At 31.1% G+C, this 21,926-nt stretch overlaps 2 protein-coding genes across 2 annotated transcripts; one reads left to right on the top strand and one right to left on the bottom strand.

Annotated features, from left to right (window-relative positions):
• Positions 1–3,593: 3,593 nt before the first annotated feature.
• On the bottom strand, positions 3,594–5,866 carry LOC134250013 (uncharacterized). The gene is made up of 4 exons (XM_062732352.1): positions 4,412–5,866; positions 4,096–4,237; positions 3,733–3,846; positions 3,594–3,610 (listed from the first exon to the last, which is right to left on the bottom strand). The coding sequence occupies exons 1-4, from the start codon at positions 5,864–5,866 to the stop codon at positions 3,594–3,596; spliced, it is 1,728 nt and encodes a 575-aa protein (XP_062588336.1).
• An 11,658-nt stretch (positions 5,867–17,524) lies between these two features.
• LOC134250015 (uncharacterized) lies at positions 17,525–21,683 on the top strand. The gene is made up of 2 exons (XM_062732354.1): positions 17,525–17,584; positions 19,961–21,683. The coding sequence occupies exon 2, from the start codon at positions 20,681–20,683 to the stop codon at positions 21,557–21,559; it is 879 nt and encodes a 292-aa protein (XP_062588338.1). The 5' UTR covers positions 17,525–17,584; positions 19,961–20,680; the 3' UTR covers positions 21,560–21,683.
• Positions 21,684–21,926: the final 243 nt, after the last annotated feature.

The following is a 21,926-nucleotide window of genomic DNA, read 5'->3' as shown; positions in this document are numbered from 1 at the left end:
CCATTGTGGCCCCGCTCTTTCCCCGGGGGTCATGATTTGAACAATTTAGAATCTACACTACCCAAGAATGCTTCCACATAAGTTTCAACTTTTCTGGCCCAGTGGTTGTTGAGAAGAAGATTTTCCAAGATTTTTCCTATATATTTCTATGTAAAACTTTGATTCCCCATTGTGGCCCCGCCCTTCCCCAGGGGGTCATGATTTGAACAATTTAATATCTACACTACCCTAGGATGCTTTCACATAAGTTTCAGCTTTTCTGGCCCAGTGGTTCTTGAGAAGAAGATTTTTTAATGACCCCACCCTATTTTTGTCTTTTCTTTATTATCTCCCCTTGCGAGGGGAAATGTCCCTTCATTTTAACAATTTAAATTCCTCTTCACCCAAGGATGCTGTGTACCAAGTTTGGTCAAAATTGGCCCAGTGGTTCTTGAGAAGAAGTCGAAAATGTGAAAAGTTTACAGACGGACAGACAGACAGACAGACAGACGGACGGACGGACGACGGACAAAATGTGATCAGAAAAGCTCACTTGAGCCTTCGGCTCAGGTGAGCTAAAAATGTGGACCTTAATCCACTTAGTTTAAGATAGGACAAAACAGTTAAATCACCTAGTTTAAAAAGGCAAAATCTTTCTCAAAAAGACCCTTTGTCCGGAGAAAATTAGAAAAGAAAATACTCAAAAAAGGAAAATTTATTTAAAAAACGGTACAATTCATCTTTAAGTATATGCCATATGTCGTAATGTATTTATTTCAAAAATGTGCATTTAACTATATTTCACAAACGAATATTAGCTTATTGTTTTAGCTACATAAACTATGTTAAATCAATTATACATCGGATGAATTCATTCATCTTATAACTCCGATTATACGAATGTCTATACAAATAAAATTTTCCCTGTGGGGCAGTTGGAAGTTGGCTATGGGGAAAATACAACTCTACAACACAAGTGTCTACATTCTGAAATAATTTTTTTAATAATGACGACGTGGGTGCTCGAACCCGCCCTTACTGTACAGTATACATATCTCAAGCAATCAGATGATTTAGCAAAAAGTTTATGGGTTTAAAGTACCCTATTTGCAGCAGTCGCAACTGAAATGTCTTGTAAATTTTCTTTTATAATTTTAGCAACGGTTGTGGAAAACATATTTAACTCCTGTGTTTTTTTCATTTATGTTAATTTATTTCATTTGTATATTTCTTATAAAAAATAAAATTATTTGACTTTAGTGAAATGTATTCATAAACATTTTGTGCCATTAAAAATACTGCATAGGTATAATACTTCCGGATCATCGGTTTTCTGCGTAAAACATAAAATGAATAATTGTCCTTGCTTTGAAAGATTTTTTAGTTAATGTTTTTTTTTTAATAAAAGTACCTGATCAAAGATGCAATGTAATGTAAATATTTTAAAGAAGTCGTCGTACTCCGATTCTGTAATGAAGCGTATAGGTAAATGCAGTGGATTTGATTTTAAAGTGTTTATCGATTATATTCAATAGCTGACCATTATCAAAAGGTCAATATTAATTTTTCTTTTCGTTTTGAAATTGGTCATTTTTTGGAGTGGTATTATCAGCGCCCCCTTCAGACCCTTTGTTTTTTTTTTAATAGTTGTAAGTATGTCAAATGACAATCATTTTTCTTGTTCAATACTCTAATTCTGAGACAAAAAATTTGGAAAATCATAAATTACATGTAAAACAAGTAGCTTTGAATTTTGCAAACTATGTTGCAATCACCATATTTGAATTCCATTAATCATGCTACTGCGACAAAGAGGTCAGTGATGCCAAATTGATAAATTTAAGACAGATTCCTTAATTTCAAAATTATTTGAGAAGAAAAATTAAAAATATATTTTCATCATGCAATAACTGTTCGTAATTTCCATATTTGATTTAAAACATTAAGCATTCAAGTGCCTATGAAGACAGGGGTCTTAATCAGTGATGAAAACGGTGGTAATGAGTGAATAAAAGGCACAAAAGAGAGGATTTTATTCGTTTTGGAAAATGTCCCCGTTTAGATACAATAAAACAAGAACTGGTGTGTGAATATTAATGAGTGTGAAATAGGTCCCCGTTTGTGCTGTGAAATGTGCTTAGCTTAAAATTAAAGATATTGATATGTTCTCATTATATTTGTCATCAGGGTTACATGGTGATTAATATTTTAAGTCAAAAGGCACTGAAATATTAAAAATGAAGAAGTCCCCACTTTTACAGTCTTTAACCCCTGTCCCCGTTTGACACCCTTCACACGTATGTGTGTGTGTGTGTGTGTGTGTGTTTGTGTGTTGGTTATATAAATAAATTAAAATATTGAGCAAAAAAGTAGTGTAAATTTTATTTCTATTTCTTTAATATATTTTCATTTCTCGACAAAGTTTTTAGGGAACATGTAAAATTTTTTATGAAAATATAAGATAAGATAAGATAAGATAAGATATTCTTTATTTCCTCCAAATTAATGGAGAGTTTGTATGAATTAACAGATAATTAACTAATTAACAACAAAAATTGCAAAAAAGAAAACATATATATATATGTACAATTTTCTGCTAGGACATTACAGGTTTCGACAGTCTATGGCAAACAGACTTTTGTTTTTATAAACTGTTGAGGCAACTATTATCATTATGCATTTCCATTTTGTGAATGATATGTTTTCAAAACATGTGCCTTGAACACACCCCATTAAAGATAAAAACTGTAGTTCAGGATCTTGATCCTCAAACAAAACATACTCATTTACATCAAGTATATCTAAAATGTTCTCAAACATATTTTCTCTGTCGTCTAATAGTGTAAAGCAACTTAACATCAAGTGCATATTATAGTTACTTGTTACCTTATTACAAAATTGACAAACTTGACAAACAATTTTCCTCGATGAAACCTGAATAAAAAAAATTGATTAATAATCTTGTTGAGGGATCTTCTCTAGCAATCTGCCACAATTTATTTGGGTTCAACATAGTATGTATTTTACTGAAAAAAGACATATCAGGATTTACAGACAGAGCAGCACGCCATTGATTTTCCTCTGCTGTCCATATTGTTTTAATAATCATTCTTGAAAATTCCTTTTTACTGTATATAATGCCACAATTGTTTTCAAACATATCTAAGAGATTGTATTTGCTAGCCGTTTGTAACATGTTTTTGGTTGCAAAAAATTTTTCAGATACATGAATATCAGAAATAAACTTATAGATCTGATAATGTACAGAGTTTTGTTCTGACCTATGGAGTCTACCAAGGAAAAGTAGGCGACATTTATCAATGTAGCCCTGAATGGTCCACAGTCCAATATTCGATATGCTTGAAAGCGATGGAGAAAACTTTGAGAATCCTTGAATAATCCTGGCGAAGTGTCTTTGAACATATTCAAGTTGTTGCATGTCTGTTAGTGGTAATACCGGCCATATCTCGCAAGAGTAGAGGGCAGACGGTAACACGACCCGTTTGCATATTTTTGCGGATACAACGGGATGAATGTCAGAGTTATTAACACCAATAGAATATAAAGAGTGGATTTTTGATCTCGCAGTTTTACACACTCGTTCTGTAAGTTTGTCACTTTTCATATTTGCCTGGAGAAGACAACCAGCATACACTGTACTTTCAGACTGAGGTATTTCACTGCCAAAAAGCGTAGCACTACAAGATATGTAACATTTTTTGGTTTTTCTAAATACAATAAAAACACTTTTACTTGGATTATAATGGAGTCTCCAGGTAAATGCATAGTTTTCTACAAGGTTAAGTAAACACTGTAATGATGTTGGTGAATTGCTCATTAAAGCAGTATCATCTGCTAATAGAATACCTGGAATGTGTAAATCACCCAGTAAAAGGCCTTAGCCATTTTTGCATAGCTCATATAATAAATCATTAATATACACAAGAAACATAAAAGTACTAAGTACTCTTCCTTGTCCTACACCTTGTGAGATTTTAAACAAATTGGAGTTTACACCACAAAATGAAACAAAACACTTGCTGTCATTATACCAGTATTTTAAAATTTGCCAAAATCTGGGATCTAATCCAAGATTATACAACTTAAATAACAAACCATTGTGCCAGATTCTGTCAAAGGCTTTTTCATTGTCTAAAAATGCACAGAAAACTGGAGAATCTCTATCTACATAGTAACTAATAGCTTCTTTTAGAACATAACAAGCTGGAATTGCTCCATAATCATTTCTAAACCCAAACTGTAAATCATGTGGAAATGATTTGCCACTTCTAACTAAATCATCTTCAATTTTTGACAAAAGTATTTTTTCGAATAATTTACTTACTACAGATGTCAATGTAATACCTCTGTAATTGGTAGGAATACCTTTATCTTTGTTTTTACCTTTATAGATAAATATAATTTTTCCTACTTTAAAAATTTCAGGGACGTATTTTTCTCTAATTATAGCATTAAAAAGTAAGCACAGTTGTTCTGCTACAAAATGACCACTGTATATGAGGTGTTCGTTAGTGAGAAAATCTGGTCCAGGAGCTTTCCCTTTGGTAAGCTGATCAATTTGGTATTTGACTTCTTCGATGGATATTACGACTCCGTCCGTGAATAAGTTCTCGTTGTTCTGTAGATTACTGTCGATGTTCTGCACAGCTTCATCTATAAAGTGTGTAAAATTTTCATCAAATTTATCTGGATGGTACTCTTCATTAGCAAGGTCAGAATAATATTTTTGCCATAAATTACACATGTCATTAATGTTCTCAGCGGTTTTTCCTTTATAACTAAGTTTGGATGGAAAAGATGAACCTGATCGTTTTTTATTTTTCCATGCTGTCCTATAGAAGGTTCCTATGTCAATCTCAGCAGCTTTGTCAATTTCGTAAAATATTGAATTGTGCCAATCTTTTTGTGCAAGTCTGTGTAGTTTTCTGAATTTACGTTTTGACTTTTTATAGTTTTCATAGTATTCATTTTGTTTATCTCTAGGAGATCCCATAGATTTCCAAGTCCTTCTAGAACATCTCATATCATAATGGGCGTTGTTTAGCTCGGATTTTTTCCAGTATGGTTTTAAATGCGGGTTAAAATTTCCATGTGGTATATGTTGGTCGGAGGATGCTAGCAATGAAGCAGTAATATGGACAAGGAAAGTGTCGATATTATCCTTATGTAGGGAACTTGTATTTACTGGGTTAAAAAGATTAGAAAACGAATTTTTGAACGCTTCTAGTTTGGTGGTATCAGCAAATTTCCATTTTGGAACGATTCTTGAATAGTCGGGAGGTAACTGAGCGAAAACACTAGCTATGTCAATTTCACAAAGCAAGGGATAATGGTCAGAAACTTTATAGGCAAAGTCTTGATATACTTCTTTATATTTTACTTCTTGAGAAAGACATTCAGGAACAAAAATGTAATCTAAAAGTGACTTAATTTTTTTATCCTTTGTTTGAAATGTATGTTCGATTTGGTTACCAGTCGAAAATATACTGCAAAGGTTTCTGTCTAGCGTATTTTCCGTGAGCAGCTTTGATTTTGGACTGCCGGGTTTATTTCTAATATCTGTATTAAAATCACCACATAAAATTACAGGACCAGTTTCACTAAGTTCATCAAACAAGTCGAATACATCCTGCATCACACGTTTATATTCCTCATAATGATGGTTTGTTGAGGGAAGGAGGCATCCTATAATAAACAATTGATTCGATCTGTAGGTAATTTCAATTCCCATTATTCTTTCATTCGTTGTCTGGACATCCTTTACAGAAAAGTCACTCTTATTTCGAATCAGAAATGCAGTTCCTCCTCTAGTGATGTTATTTTTGGTTATTCCCGGTGTTGCTAAGCTTGTAATATTATCTGGCATTGATGTATGTAAACGTGATAAACAGTTTTTCGGTAGCCAATGTTCCGATATAAAAGCGATATCTGCAAATTTTGTTAAATCAGATAGCTCTGATAGGCAGGTGAAAACGCCATGAACATTCCAGCAAGACAGGATCATGAGGATTATTATGAAAAGTGTCACTGTCATTATGGATCGTCTGTGTTTTCAGGGTCAGGTTCAGTGTTTCTCTCATTGCGAATTATCCATTCTCTGGCAGAAATAGTTTCTGGCCAGAAGTCTGGGTCCTGTGTTTTTTCGTAGTCATCTTCATCAATGCTTGCACGAATTACAAATGTGGGAAATCTTCTTTCTGAATGATGTGCTAGAAGAAATATGCCCGACACTTTAACATCTCTTTCTTCACACCATTCACGAATATCTTTTTTGACCTCCTCGAACGTTGTTCCTCGTGCTTTTATGTTAGCTAACACAATTCGTTTAGTACGTTGTTTTCTGCGAACGAACGTGTAGCCTGTAAAAGTTGATTTTGGTTCCTTATTTTCATATTCATTTGCAGTTGATACCCACTCATTGTCTTTTTTTTCAGATGTGAGGACGCTTGCAAAGGTTTTCGTTTTACTTATATTTTCTTTACTTTTTGCACCATCTACAATGCCCAGTTCTTCTAAACAGCTCAAAATAGGCGAGGAATCTCGTACCCCAACTTTTTCGTTTGTTTCGTCTGTTTCATATGTCTGTGACACTGCAGGAATGTGAATCTCAGCATTTGTAATCACTGCATGATCACTCTTACCATCTTTCTGGTTGTAAGGGCGGACTTCATCTTCATCACTCCTGCTTGTAGAGAAGATGCCTGTTGTTCTTGCATGGTTATGTTCTGGTTTTACGAGTCGTGTATTCTTTTTATCAAAAGCTCTTGGTTTGGACTGCCTATTTGTATTTGTATTTTGCTGCGATTTTTGAATCTTCTTTAGTTCTTTTAAAATTTCTCCATTCGAGTCATTCGCCTCTTCACACGATTTCAGTTTTTGCCGTAAATATTTTATTTCAGATTTAAATTGTGTTGTAAAATCTGCTAGTCTGTTTTTTTCCTCTTGTGTGTGTGTGTGTGTGTGTGTGTGTGTGTGTGTTGTTTTTTGTGTGATTTCACAGGCAAACACTGCTTTTAGTGTGTGTGTGTGTAGGTTGTAGCTCATCCTGCAAGCATCCTTTTATGGTTTGCAGAGTCATCCCATTTAAAGCGTCTTCTTGACACAAGGTCCTGTTTACAATCTGCGATGAGTCTTGTGAAACTGAGTTCTTCATTTTATATTTACTCATAACTTCTCTTTGGAACTCAGCGGACGACACAATGCCTTCTGTAAAAGCATAAATATAGTATACATCAGATGCATACTTTTCCGTTATTGACTTCCCGGAACCTCTTTGTCGCCGTTCTGTTAGGAAACCTATATTCTTCGAGTACGGATTTTGCATAATCATACACACTTTGTCTTATTTCATTTAACTGCTCTGGATTTTCCACGTACCTTTCCACCATGTTCTCTATAAAAGTCTCCTTATCGTATTGACCAAACTGATCTTTAATTTCCTCATAAATTTCATTTTCGAGCTCTTCTGCATTTTGAGTGCAGTAGACATTATTTTCAATGAATTTTCTGCTACTATCCTTCCACCACAATAAAATCAGAAATCTTGCTTCTTTATTATTTTTAAACATTTTTTTCTCTTGAATGTTGAACAATTTACATTTGTTCATTTAATAATTATGTTTTAAAATTTGAATATTAACTAAATATTTAGGAAGCAAGAGGTTCGGCCTGAACTTCTTAAAAAAGCTGACGAATGCCATCACTTAATACTAGGGGTGTCAACGAATATTCGAATATTCACTCGATGAGTTGATATTCAGATATAAATTTATGATGCGAATATTCGTTTTAAAGTGTAAAAGCATTAAAAAGAGAGAAAAACCTGACAAGTTCAAATAGAAATTAAATCAAGTTTGTACAAAATTAAAAGAAACTGACTTCTTGGATTATCTTAAAGGTGTGAAGAGTGTATCTATTAGAGTAATTTATTCATTTTTTCACTTAATTAGTTTTATAAAGGTGTACAGTACTTACAATTAGCTTTTATTGTTGTAAGGACACAGTTTTAAAGTACATGTAATCACATTGATCCCTTGTTTATATAAATATCATTAAAAATCATTAACATGAAATTAATTGGCCAAAAATAATTGTTTTTAATATTTCTCTGTTAGATAATTGTTCTGCTTGGTATAATTGTAGGAGTTATCAGTGAATACTTTAGTAAGACGATCAATTAATCTGAAACATACTGAAGAAACTTTTGAATTTTCAAAAAAACCTTTCATTTTGGATTTGTATTCTTTCTATATTTAATAATTAGAAGAAAAAAAATAATTGAGGTGTATTTATCAAGCTCTACATGAGTTCTTATTCTAAAATAATGGCATAAAACCTATACTGCTTTACAGGAGAGTGAAGATATATATTTTATAATGCAAGATGTATTTATTGTATCGAATATTCGAATATATTCGAATACTTCTATCGAATATTCGAATATCAATTACTGACAATTTTGACATCCCTACTTAATACATTTCCTACATTAGAGAAACGTGACCTTATTTGGACAAATCCAAGGCTCAGTTGCCAACTAAATACTATTATAGTATCTTGAAGAAATGTGCCTGAGTCAAAGATGTTTTGAAGTGTTAATTTTCTTAAGTCTATCATGAAATGAAGTGCATTCTTTTTTTTAATAAATATTTGTTGATTATCATGTATAATCTGAATGGGTGGATTCTGATAAAACATTTTCTACCAAATGTAATCTTTTTAATTAAAAGAATATTTAATTTTATGTATACACATTGTAAATCTGAAAGTGCCCCAAACAGTCATTTAATGATTGAATCTTGTGAAAGTGCAAAGGGGTCAAGAAAAGAATCATTGGTTCCCTTGCTTAATAAGCTGTCTCTCATTATTTTACGGGGAAAGTATAAATTTATAGACTTTTTGTAATTATTTAGGTATTATTTGGGTCTTCATCATATTTAAGATTGAAAACATTCTCACAAAGACTTCTGAAAATATTTATAAATTCAGGGTGGAAAACTTACTAAGAGAATAGAGTTCACTTGCCTATAATGTTTGCAATCATAGATTCATTTTCAAGTTTTCTGTATTTAATTATTATTATGCGTATAACTTATTTGTCAATGATTTTTCCATCTCATTGCTTTTTATTAATTATTTCTGATCACAAATTAACGTGTTACAGATTTTCCACTACTTTGTGTATCATATTTAAATTAATCATTTTTTTTCCCACTGGATTAAAACAGTTTGTTAGAGAGGCTTTTATTGGTCAGTAAAGAAGACCACGCATTCAGGAAAAAAACAATATAAATTGACACTATTCATTGGATTATAAGCTAACAGCAGCTTCGGAATCTTCAAACCGCTGCTACAGGTGAGTGTTAACGTATTCCATTCATACCGCTGCTATAGGTGAGAGTTAACGCATTCAATTCATAAAGCTTATTAAGCTAGCGCTACAGGTGAAACATTTATGCATTCTTTTCTAGTTAAGGACTATTTATAATTATAGCGTTATTTTAATTTTTTATAGATAAAGAAGACTTTTCTGCTTGCCCCTGCTCACAACTGTAAGGTGGTATAGTTTTAAAGATTGCTGGATATTACATAATGGAAGCTCTGGTTCATTTTTCTACAGAAACACCTTTTCTCTTCACGGAAAACACTACCTCAAACGGCACGAGTCCATCCGTTGTTCTGTCTGATCACATATTAATAACGTTAGGTTGTATCAAAATATAATTTCTATACTCTTGCTTTACAAATGCAAACACCTTATTTTCCAAATCAAGATTTTAGCTTTGAATTTGGCTTTTTCTGATCTCTTGACTGGAATCTTTTTGGCCACCCCGAATTCATTGTTATACGAAAAATATCAGTGCGACATCAAGAAATATCCAGCATTTGTGTTCATTAATGTTTCTCTCTTTATTGTCACAATGTTGAATTTAGATCGCTGTTTCGTTTTCGTGTTTGCCATGCGATATTATTCTTACATTACAAAGAAACTCTTAGTGAAGTTATGTTGTCTGTTTTGGGTGTTAGGACTAGTACTTACTTATGGCATGTTTTTTGGGTACGAGGCAAAATACGGATTTTCCTGCGAACTTATGGCTCTTTCTACAAAGAATATTGTCAACACCAGTTTTAAGTGCATTTTACTAGGGTTCGTTATTTTTAATTTCATGATGTTCGGATATCTTGTGTATCGCATTCGTAATCGACTTTCCAGAGTATCATCTATTGAAAACTCGACTCTGCCTTCACTGGAAGAAACCAAAATTTTCCGGAAGGTTTCCGTGGTAACGGGTGTATTTTTAGCTGCGTTTTTCCCTTTCATGATGATCTTTACATTCCCAATCCTTGACCGAGCCGATGGAATAGGGAGACAAATTTACATCTTCTCTGCTACTATGGTGCTTTTGAACAGTGCTTGTAATCCTGTATTTTACGTATGGCGGTTCTCAGAACCACGATACCTCATAAAGAAAGTTCTGTGTTGCTGGAACAGACGCGCTGTGGATGATATTAACAGAGAATACATTCAACAAAATTCATCATACGATATATTTAAAATAACTACTTCGTCAGATTAACATAAGACTTTTGTCTTTATTTCTTTGTTGTTCAATGTTAAATTGCATGTTGTTATTTCTATAACTGAAGTCTTTTTCTGAGCTTAGCCTTTATTTTGTTTCTATGATATTGCTTATAAAGTAATCAATTGCATATTTCCCTATTGTAAATAATATTGAATATTGTAAATGCAAACTTTACGTGATAATTATGTCCAGATAATATCCACACCTTTTACTATGTATCACATGGATCTGATTAATTGTTATCAATATTAACTCGATAGCCTGCTAATTTGAAAAAAAAAGTCAAATAGCAAATTGAAGGGTACTTTAAATAATGACTATATGACTAATGTAAATCGAAACAATTATAATAAAGTCAGGACCTTGCTCCCATTTGAAAACGTGAGATAGTTCTTTATACCTGAGAAAAAAAGATAATGATTTTTTTTATCGTCATTTAGAGCTTTTAAAAGTATAATATTCCTCCCATGATGAGAGAGATAGGTTATCATATCATTATTATATTATTTATGGAAAGAGAAATGGGTGCATAGTGTAGATGGATGCATTTTATTTTCCAAGCACGGAAAACAATGTTAAATATAGACTTAAAAAGCAACACTTCACTGTGTTTTCTAATACGAATTAGTTAGGTATGATAGTAAAATATTCTATAAATTTTATTGAATACTGTTCGTTATCTCCGTATTCTTCATTTACCTCATTTATTTAATTTTATAATGAGTTACAAAATATTTATCTTTATGTTTAACTAGCAAATTTTCATCACATAATTAGATATAACAATTTCTGAAAGAAGTACAGAAGCTTCATACGTGAAGCAAGGTTCTATTTCAAGAGAATGATATTTTACTAGATGAAAATCAATGATCTGATTAAGTGGGATTCTTCTCACATTTCTTCTCACATTTCTTGTATTAAAAAATTAATGAAATTTTCACAGAATCAAGAGGACAAATATCAATAAGTAATGATATCACTATTTGTAGAGAAAATAAAAGAAACAATTGTACAGTTAAAAAAAAATACTCTAGATTAGAAAATAAACAGTTAAAATGGGACACAATTAAATGTGAACTAAGAGGTTTTATTGTAAAGTATTCAAAACTTAAAGCACGTAGAAATCGAGAGAATGAAGAAATTAGAGGAACAAAATGTAAAAATAGCAACAGACCCAACTGAAGAAAATGTAAACATATATAATAAAATAAAAGAAGAGTTGGAAATAATAAATGACAATAAAACCAAAGGAATAATATTAAGATCTCAGGCCAAATGGTGTGAAGAAGGGGAAAAATGCACAAAATTTTTCTTATCTCTGGAAAAAAGAAATTACAGAAATAAATGTATTTCAACATTAAATATAAATGATAATATTGTACAATGTAAAAATGAAATATTAGAAGAGGAAATGAAATTTTACAAGAAATTATATACATCTGACTTGGATTTTAATGAATACAATGAAAATCTTGGTTATTTTGTGAATAATTCTAGCATTCCAAAACTTAAAGCTGAGGAATCCCTTTCATGTGAAGGACCAATCACTTATGAAGAATGCGAAAATATTTTGAAAACATTCAAACATAATAAAACACCTGGGACAGACGGGTTTCAAATGGAATTTTACGAGTATTTTTGGAAAGAGATATCAGAACTAGTTATATATAGCATAAATGAAAGCACTAAAAAACAGGCTCTCTCTGTTGACCAAAGAAAAGGAATAATAACTTTAGTTCCAAAAAAAGATAAGGATAGAACTTTGTTAAAAAATTGGAGACCAATATCTCTTCTAAATTTTGATTATAAAATATTATCAAAGGCATTGGCAAAGAGGATGAAAACTTATTTACCTCATTTAATAGATTCTGACCAAACTGGATATTTAGAAAATAGATTTATAGGAGAAAATATCAGAACTATCTCTGATCTTATAGACTATACTAGTATCAAGAATATCCCTGGACTAATTCTTTTAGTAGATTTTGAAAAGGCATTTGATACAGTAGAATGGTGTTTCATTGATAAAGCTTTAGAAATATTTGGTTTTGGTGAAAGTTTCAGGCATTGGGTTCAAATCCTGTATACAGATATATCTAGTTGTGTCATAAACAATGGATATGCAACATCTTTTTTCAAATTAAGTAGAGGGGTAAGACAAGGATGCCCTTTATCACCATACTTGTTCATTTTATGTGTTGAATTGCTTGCAATAGCTATAAGGGCAAATAAAAATATACGCGGCATAAAAATAGGGGAGACCGAATTTAAAATTAGCCAGTTAGCAGATGACACTACATGTTTTCTAAGTGATGAAAAATCAGGAATTGAAATATTAAATGTTATTCAAAATTTTAAGCATTGTTCTGGATTGAAAATTAATTTGAATAAGACTGAAGCAATTTGGATAGGAAAGAATAAAAATTTCAAACCAGGAATCTTGCCAGTAAAATGGTCAAAAGGTGAATTTTTTACCCTTGGAATTTGGTTTAGTTCAAGTGGGGAACAAAAAGTTCTTTCTAAAAACTTAAATACAAAATTAGATGAACTAAAAGCAACTTTGAATTTATGGAAAATGAGGAACTTAACACTTATTGGCAAAATTCTAATAGTAAAAACTTTAGCAATATCTAAAATAGTATATCAAGCACAAGTACTTCCACTTCCCCCACAAATGATAAAGGAAGTGTCTAAAGAACTGAATAAGTTCATATGGAATAATGAAAAACCAAAGGTTAAAAGTTCAGTATCTTGCCAAAAAATTAATAAGGGTGGATTGAAAGTTCCTAATTTTGAAGCACAAATGAAATCATTAAAACTTGGTTGGGTTAGAAGGATATTTAGTAATACAAAAGCAAGATGGAGATTCACAATTCAATCTTACCTGAAGGATATAGTATTAAATGATTTTATAATTAGCAGAGGTTGTTTAAATAGGCCATATGCAGAGTTAACATTACCACAATTTTACAGAGAAAGTTTTGAAACATGGACACAACTAAGATGTAATGATATTGATATTGAACCAAAAATTTTTAAAGAAGGTCTTTGCTTCAATGATAACATTAAAATCAATAATGAAACTGTGTTCTGGAAAAAATGGTACACAAAAGGAATCTTATATATTGGAGATATTTTAGGTGATAATTATGATTTCTTAAGTCATGAAGAATTAGGTAAACTGTATGACTTCAATGTATCTTTTTTTGATTACTTTTGTTTAAGGAATGCCATTCCATATCACTGGCGAAAATACATAAGGCAAAACAAAAAAGTTTCAATCAATAGAGATTCTTTGATCTTAAGATTCAATGATAAAATAAGTCCATTGTCAAAAATATCTTGTAAAGATTTTTACTGGATTATAGTAGAAAGTCTACATGAAGTACCAACATGTGTACAAAAATGGGAGAAAATATTTAACACAAACTTTTCACCTGCAGACTTAGAAAAAATATTTATGCTACCTTTTGTGTGTTCTAATGAAACATCATTACAGTCTTTTCAATATAAACTTACTCATAGATTTTTATCACATAATAAACTACTTTTTCAAATGAAAATTCAAACTTCACCACAATGTTTAATTTGTAAAAAAGAAGACACTTTAGAACACAAATTTCATTACTGTACTTGTGTTGCAACTTTTTGGAACCATTTTCTAACATGGTGGAATGATCTACATATATTCAATGTAGAAAATCTTTCTTGTCAAAATGTTATATTAGGTCTATATGAGAGAAAATGTGATAGTTTGAATTACTGCATTTTGATTGCAAAGTTATATATACATTCAGTGTCAGTATCTAATTTGGATGTCATTAGAAAACTACCTGAGTTTCACAACTTTTTAAATCTGTTGAAAAAGAAATTACTGCTTAAAAAAGAAGTGTATTGCTCAAATAGTAATTTAGATAATTTTAATGAAATCTGGCAACCTGTATTAGATATATTATAATCAATATCTTGGAATTTATTATATTTTTTATATACTATGCTATTTAATTAAGTGTTAAAATCAAAATGTAATTTCCCCTGTAATGGATTTCTTTGTAAAAATAATGAACAGTTAATTTGTATAAAATTATGTAGATAGTAAGCTCCACATTAAAGTTTAATGATTTATAAATCAGAAACATTGTCCTATAAGTAGATAGATGTTATTGTCTATAGTTGAATTTGTTGCATGCTTTTCTATTTTATAATTTTGTATATGAAGAAAGAGCCAATTAAAAAAAAAAAAAAAAAAAAAAAAAAAAATGATATCACTGAGATTAAATTGGACGTTTTAATATTAGAGGCAAGGTCAGGTCAAGGTCATTACCTTTTCCCTGGACATTAAGAATAAAATAAAGACTGTTTCATATCATGTAATCCCTACATTTTTTTTTTTAATTTGATTTTTTGAAAAGATTTCTTTTCTTTTTCCATAAAAACATGCTACCATATAGAGCGTATAAGACTATATTACAATGATATAAATAATTCAACTTAAATGGATATTGGCTAATCCGAATATTCTCAGTTTTTCTTCAATTTTTAGGGTATATTAGTTATTTTATATGCTTTATATATTTATTTTTTTCTCATTTTCACATAGATTAAAGTTGTCACATAAAAATACAAAATGATACAAAAACAAAAATGTTTTGACGTTTAACTTAGAGATAAATGTGAGGTCATCGATATACTGTATACAGGGAAATTTTCGCCCCTTTCGCCGTCTCCATGATTGGGCGAATTTAAAACGATTAATTGCACAAATTACACTTCATAATTTCTTAAACAGAGCTTTGACTGGGGGATTTAAAACGGGGCGAAATTGTTCACAAATAACACGGGGCGAAAATAACCCTGTATATAGTACCTGAATGTTGATTTGAAGGCCACAGCAAGTGTATTCTTCTTTTCACGCATAAGATTTTGTACAAATTCTTTTTCGTATAAATAGAAAAAAAACAGATCTGCTTATAACGGGGTGCAATTGTTACCCATGAAAAATTCCAATAGACTGTTGGTAGACCTGATCTCCAAAGACTACCTAGAAATTGTACATCAGAAACTCAGCTATCTTTTTGATGTCAACTTCAGAGTACTTGTGTGTACAAACAGAATGTTTTCAACGAAATAATTTTGCAAGTGATCAAGTTAGTAAATGTACATATATGTAAATTGTTTTTAAAATAGAAAATACCTTTTTTTAAATATATCTAAATTGTTGGTACTTTTTTTCACTGCCCGTAGTTAATGTTCCAGGGACATTTCTCTCTATGTTTAGGAAATTGCACCCCGTTGTTAACAAAAAGTTCAGTATATAAATAATGACCTAAAATCAATATGAAAAACGTCAATCAGCATTTAACTGAATGCTTGCTTGCATTTGCTGTCAAGGTCATTGTACTGAAATTTTTTTTTAAATGATGACTTTTTAAAATGCCTTTTTGTCAATAGTTTGTCTCGTTTTGGAAACTGGTCATAGGTAGAGCATGCTGTAATGTATCGAATCAACTGAGAGATTTCAGCCTCTTATGCAGCTGATAAGATAGATAACCCTTGACGTATTTTTCTAGTAAAATATCAAAATATGAAGATGTGACAGCATTTCCCGTTTTCCTTTAAATAAAAATGAGTACGGCGGGTGTGAACAGGGAAGTTTACGCTTTTAAGGTATCTGATCTAATCTCTTATTTTTTTGTCCTTGTTTGCTCTATCATCGATTTCTATTGTTTATATGGACTTTAAATTTACATACTTCATAATATAATGAATATTCTGACCTAAACCTATATCGATATCTCATTAATTATAAACAGATGATTTGAAGCTTTGGCATGTCAGTCATTAAAATTAGATATATAGCCCGATTATACTTCATGTATCTGAGGTCAATATCTGTCATCCTGGGTCATTATAAATGCATATTTATTTCCATATTTATTATATTATATAAATAAAAATGTCCCAAATGTATTAGTACAATGTATATCAACCTATTACTTACAGAGATGGTATTAACTATAAATAAGTTGAATGTAAATGTTTCAGAATTTATTCATTAAATATTAATCAGAGGAAATTGTTTCGGCACTAAATTTCCCATATCATAAAAATGACGCAAGATAATGATTCAAGATATCTATCTATAATCCCCCAGATAATCACTCTCGTTCACTTGCAGACAAAATGCACTGACAAAATATAAATACCTATGTCTTCTAAATATTTTCTTTAGGATTTTAGAAATGGTAATTGCTAATTATAAAAATATAAAATATCCTATTAATTGTTTTGTTTTATCAGTCTCAGAGTTCTTCACTATATGTTTTAAATTTTCCTCAGTAAATAAATAATAATAAACACAAAGTTATATAATATAAACAGATGATTTGAAGCTTTGGCATGTCAGTCATTAAAATTAGATATATAATTTATTATGGTCTAACGTTACAATATTTTTTTCAATGGGAAACCTGCATGAAACATTTACCAAAATAAAATATTTTCCTACTATAATTAAGGAAAGGATTTTAGAGATAAATTAAAATCTTACTAAATTGTAAATAAATAATAATAAACAAAGAAAGGCACCAAAAATATATATAATAGGTGACTGTTAGAAAATAACAAAATGGCATTAAAAGGTGACTGAAGTGTGTCAAAAACAATCACTGAAAGAAAACTGATATGGATCCACTTTATAGTCACTGATATGTTCCTATGTTTCTATTGAAAGATTCAATTACGAGTGATTTAGTTTCAGTTATATGGTCTCTTTTGTCCATAAAAAATCTTAATACGTTAATTTCAAATTTGAAATTTTATTAAACCTACAGAAACAAGTCAACTTTTAAACCTTTTTGTTTTATATATTAGTATATTACTAGGAAATAGCAATCACGTGATATTTTGAAATGATATAAAAACGTGTCAACAATCTTACTGCGTAATAAAATTCAAGAAACAGCTGTTCGATTACTCCGTACTTTGAAACACTAAGAAAGGTTTGTATAGAGTTTTTATTGTCTTTTAATCCACATTTTTTTCAAAAGAAAGAGCGATGTTTACGAATTGTTTTTAAACTGTTTATCATTTAAAATGATATAATTTAAATTGATATTTTAATTGATTAATACGGCAAATCATTAATAATAAAACAATATTTTAAATAATTATTTTACAACTTTACTTGAAACACTACAAAACACAATAAAACTGTTTGTTTAATATATATATTACATACCCGGTATTTTAATTGAAACCCTCTTACTGTTTTAGAATATAATTGTTCAATGTAAAGATGGTCACAATCAAATATAATCCTAAAGAATTTAAAATTCCTCATTGAATTTTATTTGAAAAAATTGAGTATATGTATTTATGAAGGTATAAGAATTGATTTTTCTTTTCTAAAAGAAATTATTTATAGAATAGCGGTATGTAGAAACCGGAATCATTTGCAAGCTCAAAATATTCAAACAATATCAAGAAAGATTTATGCTTTCATGAAAAAATTAGTTTTATTTTTTAACATTTCATTGTATTTTGGTTTTAAATCTAGTTAAATATCATAATTTTATTCGAATATTTTATAATTTTAAAATTTGTGCCATTTTTAAAATTTCTTTCTCTTTTTTGTAAAATCTAAGTTAGTATTATTCATGTCTTCAGTTTCAAACTGATAAAAGGCTGTGCTACGGTAAACAAAGTAAGATCTGCTTCCTTTGTTAAAAATGTATGATTGTTGATTTAACATATTAATTTTAACTTGCAATTATTAACTTCAAATGTACAATCACCACTGTATACACCACTGTAAACAAAAAACCTGAACATATCGAATAGTGACCAATCTTTAAGAAACTACAAACAACAAATTTGTAAACAGGGTATAAGAGACATTTTTTTGGATATTTCTGAATTGACATTAGATACCCAGAATAAGTAAGATTCATGTGTTGACCGATCATATCCGCCTTTAGTCCAATTTACTGATCAGGTGAACATTATGATAAGAACTAGTTATTTTTTAATAAAAACAAAGGCCCGACAATAAGTATGGAATATGTCGTTAAAATGCCATACAATGCTACATTATATCTGTTAATATGCTCAATAAAAGGACTATATACATTTGAAAATACTGACGTTAAATACGGTCCTAAAAATCCCAAAAGCATAAACTTATTTATTCTTCAGTAGCCTAGTCGGTTTAAAAATTTATCGTACTCAAAAAATGCTGTTGAGTTTGAATATGTTGAAAAACATTAACACCCTATGTAAAAAAAAAAAAGAAAGTGAATATAGGTATATTTATAATATCCAAACTTTTTTTATTTGTATTAGAGTGCATTTTCATTCGTCGACAGTAACTTCCTTAAGGAAATCAGATATAGGAGACTAAGTTGTTAAAATATATATATCATATCAAATCTTAAATTCTCTTTAAGATTAAGGATATATGTTTTTTCCAGGAAATCTTTTCAGTATTTCCTTATCATTTAACATCAAGCATCCTGTTAAAATGTACATTCTCTTTTGCATTTTTTTTTCTATTTTTCACAATTATTTCTCATATACATGTGTGAAGGATGTATAAAGAAAATCGGTAATGATTGATATAAACATTAAGCATGTATAAAGCTTAAATAAAAAGTTGAAATGATGAATGTAACTGTCCCAAAAAATAATTTCATTACACCCCAGCTTAAAAGTGGGAGAGTATACTATTAGTATAGTGATCGGGATGTTCGTCCGTTTGTCTGTTACGCTCTTGGGTACCCATCTCTTATCTACAACTCCTTTCATACCCCTTTTAAAAGATAATGAAACTTTCACAGAATCTATCTAGGCACCATCTACATAGTACATTTATAAACTCAAAAACGTTTTAATTTTCTTCAGAAATTTATTGTACCGAATACCTTATCATTATAATTTTTTCTGCAATTACACTTGCTTAAAAAACAAAATCTTATTATAATGCCATTGTGCAGCTCATATTTTACATTTTGATCTCACACTTATTTCGTTCCTAGCATAAGATTTGTTCTCTAAAGGATAATCAGACCTATACACCAATTAATCTTGTAATGATCCATTTAATTTCAGTTTAACGAAGATTCAAAGATATTATAATTCATTAAAATTCGGCTAAACAAATGTTTAAGCATCTTATATTGATGTTGTGATTTTCTTTGCAATTTTTAGAATATAAACCCTTTCAAGCAAATCCCATGGTTACAATGTTGACATGAAAGAATTTTACAGACAATTAATATTGTTTATATGAAAATAAACAAATATTAACAGAAATAAGAAAAAAACATTAAGTACAAAAATAAAATGGTGAAATGATGAATGTTTCTGTATTTTTGCAGATAAACCAAAATGCCGTTAGATACTGTGACATGTGACTGCTGCTCTTTAGAAGTTAAGATGTACTGCAAGAGCTGCAATCTGAAGTTTTGTGCCGCCTGTGGCGGGAAACACGTGGCGGAGAACATCTCCGGGGGACACAGTATCGTGGCGTATTCAGAGAGATACACAGAACCCGTCCTGCCAAACTGCAAAGATCATAGCAGTGCTTGTACCTCTCTATGCGCCGACTGTAAAATTGCTGTCTGCGCAAAGTGTATAATAGAATCACATGAGGACCACCAATGCACAGATCTGCTAAAAGAAAGTATAAAAAGGCGTCAAACAATTCAAAGAGACACTTCAGAGCTAGAAATATCGATCATTCAAACGCTTCAGAATCTATTTGATAACATTGTGAACCGCTAATATCAGCTGTGAAACACCAAGGCGCAAAACTGCACAGGATTGTCGACATAATTGTAGAAAGAAAACTGGCTGAACTGAGTGATATTACCCAGAAAGAAATCAAGGTCTTAGAAAAGAACATAGAGGAAATATCCAGTCTTTTGGGAGAAGCGATATCACTCGATGAAAAGCTCCGAAAAAGTTTGCGGGAAAATTTTGCGACTGGATTCCTCCGCTTTGAACTAGATCTTGAAAAATTTGATTCACTGGATCTCAGTGACGCAAATCTTCCTGATTTTATCCCAAAAAGTATTGATGAAGAACCAATTGCCAATATGTTTGGAAATTTAAAGATATGCGGAGTTAAAAGTCACAAGAAAATTTCAATAAGGAAAAGTACAGATATTCGCAGAAAAACTAGCACATCTCATGTCGTTGTAGGAACTATCAAAAGTGGCTTAGGACCAGCATCTCTTGTGGCTCGTGTTAGCACTGAAGAAGTATGGGTAGCTCGCAGATCGACCTTGAGGCGAATGAACACGAAAAACGAAATCCTAGAGGAAGTCATCTTATCTGATGGAATTGCACTAGACATATGCCTCCTTTTAAACAAGTATGTCGTGCATAGTAACAACTTTATGAATATGATATGTGTCAATAGAAATGGGCTTATCGACACGTTAATAAAACTCGCTAAATGGAGTCCGTTTGGGATATGTAACACCTCCTCAGGCGACCTGTTGGTCTGTCTTAGAACGGATATTGGTCATCAAGGAAAAGTTGTCCGCCTTTCTGGGTCAAATGTCACGCAAGAAATACAGTACGACACTGAAGGCAAACCACTTTTAAGTAAGAAGGCTTCCGGTCTCTTTGTTGCGGAAAACAAAAATTCTGATGTCTGTGTTTCTGATCCCGGAGGTGAGGCAGTCATTGTTGTCAACAAATCTGGAAATCTCAGATTTCGATTCCGTGGTCAGGAGATGTTTGAATGCTTTACCCCTTATGGAATCGTCACAGACACCATGTCCCAAATCCTGGTCGCAGATCGTGACAACGATTCTATCCATATTATTGACTGTGATGGAAAGTTCCTACGATTTATCAAAGGAAGCGGTCTTCATCAACCATTTAGTCTTAGCATTACAAAGAACAATCTCTTGTTTGTAAGTAGTGGAACAGAGGATAAAATTTCTATTGTACAATACACAGACTGATGTTTTATTGAAAATTTGCTCCAATCAGCTGATATCCGAAATTTGAAATTTTGTTTCGTTGATTTTGCATGATTTACTACTTATTTGATTCTTCCTGTTTTCAATTAAACGTTTGTCTTAATGCAATTGCTTCCACAAAAGTCCTTGTGTTTTTAAATACCTGTTGTACATGTTTCATACAAGTTTATGATTGTACCTATTTCCAAATTGCTTCTCAAAATGTTTAATAATCGTCATTAACAATTTGGTCCATTTAGGGCTTGAATGGCTTGAATTCCCTGTGTTTGTTTGGCTTACCAAATCGTCCTTATATGAATATATCAAACCTTTCAATTGTAAAAACGGAGATTCAGTAAAACATTACTTT

The sequence above is a fragment of the Saccostrea cucullata genome, unplaced genomic scaffold (genome assembly GCF_032062105.1).
Source record: "Saccostrea cucullata isolate Sc308-1 unplaced genomic scaffold, CSIRO_AGI_Scuc_v1 ctg3302, whole genome shotgun sequence".
Classification (NCBI taxonomy): Eukaryota; Metazoa; Mollusca; class Bivalvia; order Ostreida; family Ostreidae; genus Saccostrea; species Saccostrea cuccullata.
The sequence above is the reverse complement of the archived record's forward strand: the minus strand, read 5'-3'. Positions and strand labels throughout refer to the sequence as shown.

What these genes read in the sequence shown, in the direction of transcription:
- LOC134250013 (XM_062732352.1), bottom strand. Translation starts at nt 5,866, where the DNA reads ATGCCAGATAATATTACAAGCTTAGCAACACCGGGAATAACCAAAAAT. An exon ending in ACGTCCCTGAAATTTTTAAA is followed by an intron (nt 4,238 to 4,411) that starts GTAGGAAAAATT and finishes CATGATTTACAG; the next exon opens with TTTGGGTTTAGAAATGATTA. An exon ending in TGACAGAATCTGGCACAATG is followed by an intron (nt 3,847 to 4,095) that starts GTTTGTTATTTA and finishes TACACATTCCAG; the next exon opens with GTATTCTATTAGCAGATGAT.
- LOC134250015 (XM_062732354.1), top strand. Translation starts at nt 20,681, where the DNA reads ATGTTTGGAAATTTAAAGATATGCGGAGTTAAAAGTCACAAGAAAATT.